Below are 8,022 nucleotides of genomic sequence, written 5' to 3'. Positions count from 1 at the left end.
AAGGATTGAGTGGCGGAAATGGAAAAAACAGAGTAAGTGGCGCTTGGGGGTGGTATCTGTGCCGCCTCCCCCCAGACTCACCTGAGCCACGGGGAAAGTCGGTGGCTCTGTGCATCCCTGTTTGGTCCCACAGCAACCCAACGTGAGGAGGAAGGGGCCACGCCCCCTGGGGAGGCTTCTCTTGGCTGCTCCCCCAGCCCCTCCTGGCCCCCTCTCCTCCACCAAGCAAGGTGTCCTGGTTCTCTTATTCAGAGAAAGAGGAGCAAAAGAAATGGAAAGACGCCAAGATGGTGAAGAAACTAGAGCGGCAGCGGGCACAGGAGGAGCAGGCCAGGCTCCAGGAGGAGCAGGAGGCTGCTCTGCAGAGAGAGGACCAAGGTGAGAGCCGCCTCTGCCCGGTGGACAGGGCAGATGATCCCATAGCTGGAAGGGAGGGGCACTAGACCAACGAGCACCGACCTCTGGTACCGAAGGAGAAATTGAGACTCAGAAAAGAGGAGGAGTTTGCCCCAAGTAGCAGCAAATTGAGCCCTGACTTCCTCAAAACTCAGCTCACTGCCATCGAGTTAATGCCAACTCCTAACGACCCTACAGGACAGGGTAGAACTGCTCCCCTGCGGTTTCCGAGATGGCAGTTTACAGGAGTAGAAAGCCCAGGTGGTTTTGAACTGCTGACCTTTCGGGTCACAGCCCAACATGTGCCTAACATGCACCCACTCTGCTACCAGGGCTCCTCTAACTAGTTAGTGATGTTTCTTTTGCCAGATTCATTTATCTTGAAATGGTAGCAACCATAGCTGTATGCCTCCGGGTACCAAGCAATTCAGCGTTTTCAGATAAGAATGTTATGACTTTGCTCTGCTCCCTGGGCATTCTGTGAGCAGCCCTGGTCGTACTTCACATGGGTCCCATGTCCCATGGGCCACATGGGTCCCCAGGTGTTACTATTGAAGACTTACAGTCACACACAACAGTGAAAAATGCCTGAGAACCAACCGACGGAGATCACCTTGTACTGAAACACTTGCGTAAGAGGCCCTGCTGGCTTCAAATCCGTGCTGCTCAAAGTGGGCTGCATCGCACGGTGCCTGCTTCTGGCGCTACTGGGTCCATTTCACACATAAGATCTGCGATCTGGCTCTTTGACGCTGGTTGTGGGTGCTGTCAACTCCCAGCGGTCCCATGTGACAGCGGCAGCTGTAGGTTTTTCTGGGCTATGATCTTTCACGGAAGCAGATCACCTCTTTCTCCCCTGTGCTTGGGTGGGGCCAGACTGGTGACCTTTCAGCTAGTAAGGAGCCCAGGTGGTAGAGTAGTGATGAGTTGGGCTACGATTCACTGGGTCCACAGTTCAAATCCACCAGCTTCTTGGGAGCTTCCTACTCCGTAAACAGTTACAGTTTCAGAAACTCAACAGGTCCATGAGTCAGCAGTGACTCAATGGCAGCGAGATGGGGGGAGAGGGGGGCGTCCCCTTAGTACTCAAGTCTTTAACCAGTCACTTTTGTAATAGTCTCACTAATTAGTTTAAAAGATATTAGCTCGCAGGACCTTCGTTTTACGGCGGGCAGTAAGGGATGGTGCCATTAGGTGAAATTAGGTTGATTTTGTAGATGTCAAATTCTGTGCCCTGGGGGCACAGGCGGGAGGTATGGGTGGGTCTCTGGCCTCCCGCCCACTGATTGCCCCTTCCCTGCCCAGGGCGGCCTTACACCCTGAGTGTGGCCCTGCCGGGTTCCATCCTGGACAATGCCCAGTCACCGGAGCTTCGCACCTACCTAGCTGGCCAGATTGCCAGAGCCTGCGCCATTTTCTGCGTGGATGAGATCGTGGTGTTTGATGAAGAGGGCCATGATGCCAAGTAAGGACCCACCCACAGAGCGCCAGGTCTCAAGCTGTGCCTTCATCTTTGGGCCCCCCCACCCAACGTACCCGAAAAGCCCGAATTGTAATCACCGGCAGGCAGGGTTGGGAGGCAGGGGCACTGGTTGGGGTGGTGGTGGCGGGAGGTTGGACCGCGTAGGCGGAGCCTGAAGGAAATGCGGTGGACTCTCTCTTTCTAGGACTGTGGAGGGGGAATTCATGGGCATCGGCAAGAAGGGGCAGGCGTGTGTGCAGCTGGCCCGTATCCTGCAGTACCTGGAGTGCCCACAGTAAGGGGCTGGGAGCGAGGTGCCCAAGCATGAGAGAGGGGTGGCCAGGCCAGCTCCTCCCAGGGGCCTCCCGAAACCGACCTTCCTTTGTAGGTACCTGAGAAAGGCCTTCTTCCCCAAGCACCAGGATCTACAGTTTGCAGGTGAGCTGGGTGGGCCTTGGCCCCCTGTGCTGTGCCTGGTCCCTGCCCCACCTTGGGAAAACAAGTCTGAAGGGGGTGAGACCTGTGCTCCCTGTTCTTTAGCATCACCCAGACTCCTCCTGGGTCCTGCCCCCACCCCGCCCCCACTTGCAGGGCTGCTGAACCCCCTGGACAGCCCTCACCACATGCGGCAGGATGAGGAATCCCAGTTCCGGGAAGGCATCGTGCTGGACCGCCCCACACGGCCAGGCCACGGCTCCTTTGTCAACTGTGGGATGAAGAAGGTAGGGGCGCAGCTGGCGGGGCACGTGGCTAGGGCGGCCTGGGCCCACGTTCCTCTACCTGTGAGGCCCCTGTGCAACCCCCAGATGTGGGCCCGAGAAGGGTCGGTAAGATGCAGCCGAGACTGAACTTGGGGCTGCTGGAGAAGGCACAGCAATAGAGGGTGGTCTTCCCCTAAACAATGACGGGGAAAATCACAGCTGCTTTTGTGTGATGAAGAGCCAAGCTGGGGGCTTAGAGACGTTCGATTCCCCGCGGTTGCCTCGAGCCTCCTGGGGTCAGAAGCAGGAACGTTTAATATGTGGAATCCGCTCCTCGCGGAGTAAGCGGACCAGGACCAGCCGGCTAAGAGAAGCCGGACAGCACAGGCACGCACGGAAAAGTGGGCGACCCTCACGTGGGGAAGCTGAGAAATTCCAAAAGCTCCCCATGGACTGTTCTCGCTCCCGCTCACAGCTCCCGGGGTTAAGCCCTTCTCGACACCAGGAGCCGGGCAGGGTAGCAGCGGCTCTCCTTTACGGCAAGTCTTTTTTACGGATGAGGAAACTCTGGGAGTTAGCAGGCTGCTCAGGTTTCTTAAACGAGTAAACAGCCGTGGAGTCCGTGCCGCTTTGGAGCCAGCCATCGGACAGGACAGAGCTGCTCCTGTGTGTTTCTCAGACTGACCACATGAGCGGAAAGCCCCGTATTTCTCCCGCAGAGCGGCTGATGCCTTTGAACTGCTGACCTTGCAGTTCGCAGCCCAGTACATAACCCGTACGCCAGCAGGGCTCCTTATGGGCAACCCTGTCTTGGGTTTCTGAGGTGGACAGTCTTTATGGGAGCAGACAGCTTCATCTGGTGGATTTGAACTGCTGCCCTTGAGGTTAGAAGTCCAGCACCCAGTGTCACTGGTGCTCCTGTTGTAAGTGGCAGAGCCACCAATACGTAGGAACCAGATTTCATGAATCCACACGGTGTGACATTCCTTCTGTGGCCGGTCCTGTGCGGGGTGTACTGGCCCAAGGACAGAGAAAGGGGACAGAGGGTCCTTGGCCAGCCCCCCAGATGCCCTGGTGTCCGGAAGAACAGTGACACACGGTGACCCTTGCTGATCTTGGGAACTGGCACCTGTTTTCCTCTGGCTTCTCTCCCAGGAGGTGAAGATCGACAAGAACCTGGAGCCCGGACTCCGGGTGACCGTGCGATTGCACCCGCAGCAGCTCCCAGGTATGTGGAAGCACGCCGAGCCCCTGTACGTGGCCTGGTTGGCTTGAGGGCTCAGCCAGCTCCTTCCGCTGCGGCTGCCCCTCAGCCCAGTCTTCACAGAGGCCTGGCTTCCCTTCCAGAAAGCAAGACGTACCGAGGAAAAGTTGTATCGTCGCAGGACCCTCGTTCCAAAGCTGGTCTCTACTGGGGCTACACTGTCCGCCTGGCCTCCTGCCTCAGTAAGCTTCCTCCCGTGACTCCCTGCCACCTCTTGGGAGGCAGCAGGGAGCCTTGCTCGTTCATGCCCACTCTGGAGACTTTCCGTCTCTGGACCAGGCCTCTGTGTTCTGGTGGTCAGTGCCCTGCCCGGAGTGTCTAAGTGTTAAGGATGTCTAAGGAAAAGTGCATGTCTCTTGTGAGGTTGGGAATGGGAACAATGGGCCAGGCCGGCCCACTCCTGGCTCCTGAGCCCTTTCCCACCCTCACCCTCTGCAGCTGGGCCTCTGCCCTGCCTTCCCAGGAACAGCAGAGTTCTGCTGGCCCCTGCTGGAGCCCCCTTCTGCACCCCTCCCCAGTTGCTCTCCACTCCCAGCTGGGGGCAGTGGCTGGTACGGAGCAGGCCCCCACTGAGGTGCCCCCCCCCCCAGGTGCTGTGTTTGCCGAGGCCCCCTTCAAGGACGGGTATGACCTGACCATCGGGACGTCGGAGCGAGGTGCAGATGTGGCCTCTGCCCAGCTCCCCAGCTTCCGGTTAGCACAGCCCAGGGGAGGGAGAGCTGGGGAGGCCTCCCTGCGGGGAGGGGCTCTGGGGGCTGTTCAGCGGGGTCTTCAACAGTCACCTCCCTGCCTCCTGTGGGGCCCAGGCACGCCCTCGTGGTGTTCGGGGGGCTCCAAGGTCTAGAAGCTGGAGTGGATGCAGACCCCAACCTGGAGGTGGCTGAGCCCAGTGTCCTCTTCGACCTGTACATCAACACCTGCCCGAGCCAGGGCAGCCGCTCCATCCGCACCGAGGTGAGTGAGCCTGCCTCCAGTCCCAGGCTCTCCCAAGGGTCAACCCCCTGCAGTGGGTGCCGGCAGCCAGTGGCATGCCTTAGAATCTGTCCATGGGGTTGAGCCTCCACCTGTCTCCTCCCTCCCCAAAGCCTCCTGCCTCCTGCAAAGTCCCCCTCCTGCCTCACACAAGTGACCGGGAGTCAGAAATCTAGCTCTTAGTGCCAGCCCTGTTGCCTGGCTGGTGGTGACCCGGGAGACCCTGCCCAGATTAGCTTTGAACCTCAATTTCCTTAGCTGCCATTCAGTTTCTCAGTGACTCCAGTTCTGCCACTTTCCATGTCTGACAGCAGGTCAGGCCGCTCTCCCCTCAGCCTGTGTCTCTATTCAGGGAGCACTGTGCCTCTAGCTGAGTGCCTGGGAACCTGAGACCCCCACTCTGAGGTCGGCACAGAGGCTGTGACTGTGGGCACTGGGCTAGTGGAGACACTAACTGGTGACCAACTGGTAGCCAGCTGTCTGCCTCATCCCGGAAGGCCCTGCCAGCACATCTCCCAACAAATGCCAACTCCAAGCCTTCAAGGCCTGCTAGCAGGCTGAGAACCCGCCTGCGGGAAGCGTGACTCTGGGGGGTCGATGTATTCAGGACATCTCATTTGGCAGAGGCAAAGGCTAAGCAACGGGTGAAGAGGCCTTGGCATGTGGCTAGCCTGGGCCTGTACCCTTAACTTCCATAGCGGAGGAGGGCACAGGCCCAAGGAGCTAAGTCCTAGGGCCGGCTGGGAGCTGAAGGCCCAGCCTCGCAGGCCCAGCCATGGCCGGACTCTCTTCCAGGAAGCCATCCTCATCTCGCTGGCGGCCTTGCAGTCTGGCCTCTCGCAGGCGGGTGCCCGGCCAGGTTGAAGAGTCTGTCAAGGTGGCGAAGAAGCCACAAGGAAGCCGGAGTGCGTGCGGGCCGCTTGGGACATATACAGCCAAGGCTCATCTTCAAAAATAACCACTTTTAATTAATTCAACCGTGCCCCATAACCCCTCAGTCTCGTTTTCCCCTTTGGCACTGCCCTCACTTGCTGCCAGCAGTGATGGCCTTGAGGCTGCCTCCCCGTGCCAAGATGTTGGGCACGAAGAGCAGCCCTGAGGCCCGTTCGATGCTCTCGATGGGCACCAGGAAGCGCTCCAGCGGGGTGGTCTCATCTACCGGCGCGTTCGGCATCACGTAGGATCTGAGCTCAATTTGCCCTCCTGCTGCCTCCAGGATCAGCACCTTGAAGAAGTGTGTGGGCACCGCCACGTGGTTCTTGCCAATGACCTGGTACTTCACGTAGGACTTCCCATCAGCCTCCATCCTGTGGGCAGACCCAGACACACAGGTCCTTGCAGGGCTCCTGAGGGGACTGGGACCTGATTGGACAGGCCACTGCCTCCAGGCAGCCTTCTCTGATCCAACCTTACTGGTGCCACCCTCTCAAGGCTGAGACCAGTGGCTCTGAGGTAGACGCACCTTTAGCCTGCGTTTTCTCCGGCCAGACTCTGGGTCAGGAGCCGGAGACAATAAATACTGCTAAAAAATCAAGCCTTCAGATCACTCATTCCTCCCAGTGGGCATTTGACCACTCAGTCTCCCCTGTGGGACATGGGCACCAAGTAGCAAGGCCTGTGGTGGCTGAAATCCGAGTACCGGTCATGGGGTCTGGCATTTAACAGGTGCCCCAAACATCAGGTTAACGGTGCCGGGCCTCTCGGCAGTTCACTCCACCTCAGCAAGACATAGGAGGCACTCACTACTGAATGCTTACCAGTGACCCAGTCATTGGTGCTGACTGAGCCAGGCCCTGCATCAAGCAGCTGATGTCCACCATCCCCTTAAGTGTAACAGTGTTGCCTCCATTTCACAGGAGAGGCCATTGAGTCCTTGCCCACTGTGGCTTCACGGCAGGGCCTGTGGGCTCTCCAGCTGCTCAGCTCCAGCCCTGGCCTCCCTCATCCCGTCCATCCTCAGGGGTCAGGAGAACCAAAGTGTGCACCTGGGAGGCAGGGCTGCAAAGGACAAGTGACAGACAACTCCAGCCTACATGGACTCTGATTGAAGAGTGCTGAGCTGAAGCATGGGCTGGGCAGTTGTGGGAGGAAGAGGGGCATGGGTGTGTCCTTGGGCAGAGAATGATGGGAGTGTCCAAAAGGCCTCTGGCTGTGAATGGGCATCCCGGCTCCCCCTCCCCCCCCCTCCAGACGGGTACAGTTGTGTCAAACCAGATGATTAATGACGAAGTGGTGTTGTGTGACCCAAAGCCTAGGGCAAGCTGCCCAGGAGAAGCGGCAGACAAGGGTCTGCAGGTGAGAGGCAGGCCCTGCTGATCCCCAACTCCTCACCTGGGCAAGAAGAGTGGCCCTGTGCAGACATAGACGTTTTGGTAGGTGCGAGTCAAGCTGCGGCTGTACTTCTCCAGGTTGTTCCAGGCATTCTGGTTGAGGTGGGGCACCTGGGGGGTGAGGTGTGCCTCAGTGAGGCCAGAGTGGAGGCTGCCCCAGGCCCTGAGGCTGGGCACTGACCAAGTAGGGCCAATCAGGAAGAGAATCAAGAGAAGTGCTGGTATCCCACGTGGCCTCGAGGGCAGCCTGGGGAGCGTGGCTGGGTGGCACTCACCACCACGCCATCTAGGATGGACAGACCAGCACCCACAATTTAAGCCTTCCTTCCAGAGGGAAACCTAAGGCCTGGCCCCTGGAGGGGCAGTGGGAAGACCAGCTCTCCCCACGCCCCTCTTTTCCTTCACTCCCGTTCTCCATTAATTCAGAGCCCAGCTGGGCATCGGTAACTGTGCTACTGCCTCCACTCGGCTCTGGCCTCACTGGGGCGGGCTGGGCCACTAGCACCACACTCTTGTCAAGCTGTCGCCTTGTCCTCTATAGTTCCATCCACCAGGTCCTGCTGGCTGTGGGGCCAGTGGTAGGACGGCTTGCTAAGGGTGTCCTAACAGCCTGACTGCAGCAGGCAGGACAGGGCAATGGGGGGAGAATCGAGCTTCCCTACTCTCCCGCGGAGGCTCACTGTGCGCCACATGGTACCTCTCTGAGCCTCCGGGTCCTCGTTCTAGTCAACAGCCCCTCTTCATAGCACGATGTGTTACATGTGCACCAGGTGTGTTACAGGTGCGTGCATGGCGCCCTCCTCAGAGGCAGTTTTCCCGCTGTGACCGCGCTGCGGCCCGGGCACGCGGCGCGTCCCCAGCTCTCCCACCTTCCTCCTCGGACGCCATGGGCGCTAC

The 8,022-nt window shown here is 58.9% G+C and overlaps 2 protein-coding genes across 2 annotated transcripts in view; one reads left to right on the top strand and one right to left on the bottom strand.

Moving 5' to 3' along the window:
* SPOUT1 (SPOUT domain containing methyltransferase 1) overlaps positions 1–6,329 on the top strand; it is a 6,894-nt gene extending 565 nt beyond the window's left edge. The window contains exons 2-11 of the mRNA XM_045288618.1: positions 253–378; positions 1,702–1,861; positions 2,064–2,153; positions 2,247–2,296; positions 2,450–2,580; positions 3,715–3,787; positions 3,907–4,005; positions 4,414–4,516; positions 4,630–4,777; positions 5,591–6,329. Of these exons, the coding sequence (XP_045144553.1) occupies positions 288–378; positions 1,702–1,861; positions 2,064–2,153; positions 2,247–2,296; positions 2,450–2,580; positions 3,715–3,787; positions 3,907–4,005; positions 4,414–4,516; positions 4,630–4,777; positions 5,591–5,659 (1,014 nt within the window). The 5' untranslated portion in view covers positions 253–287 and the 3' untranslated portion in view covers positions 5,660–6,329. The remainder of the gene's footprint in view (positions 1–252; positions 379–1,701; positions 1,862–2,063; positions 2,154–2,246; positions 2,297–2,449; positions 2,581–3,714; positions 3,788–3,906; positions 4,006–4,413; positions 4,517–4,629; positions 4,778–5,590) is intronic.
* ENDOG (endonuclease G) lies at positions 5,743–8,013 on the bottom strand. Its single transcript, XM_045288514.1, has 3 exons — positions 7,995–8,013; positions 7,127–7,445; positions 5,743–6,102 (listed from the first exon to the last, which is right to left on the bottom strand). The coding sequence occupies exons 1-3, from the start codon at positions 8,011–8,013 to the stop codon at positions 5,820–5,822; spliced, it is 621 nt and encodes a 206-aa protein (XP_045144449.1). The 3' UTR covers positions 5,743–5,819.
* Positions 8,014–8,022: the final 9 nt, after the last annotated feature.

The sequence above is a fragment of the Echinops telfairi genome, unplaced genomic scaffold (genome assembly GCF_000313985.2).
Source record: "Echinops telfairi isolate 266 unplaced genomic scaffold, ASM31398v2 ScPeMD7_22;HRSCAF=79, whole genome shotgun sequence".
Lineage (NCBI taxonomy): Eukaryota > Metazoa > Chordata > Mammalia > Afrosoricida > Tenrecidae > Echinops > Echinops telfairi.
This window is presented reverse-complemented; position numbering and strand designations above follow the sequence as displayed.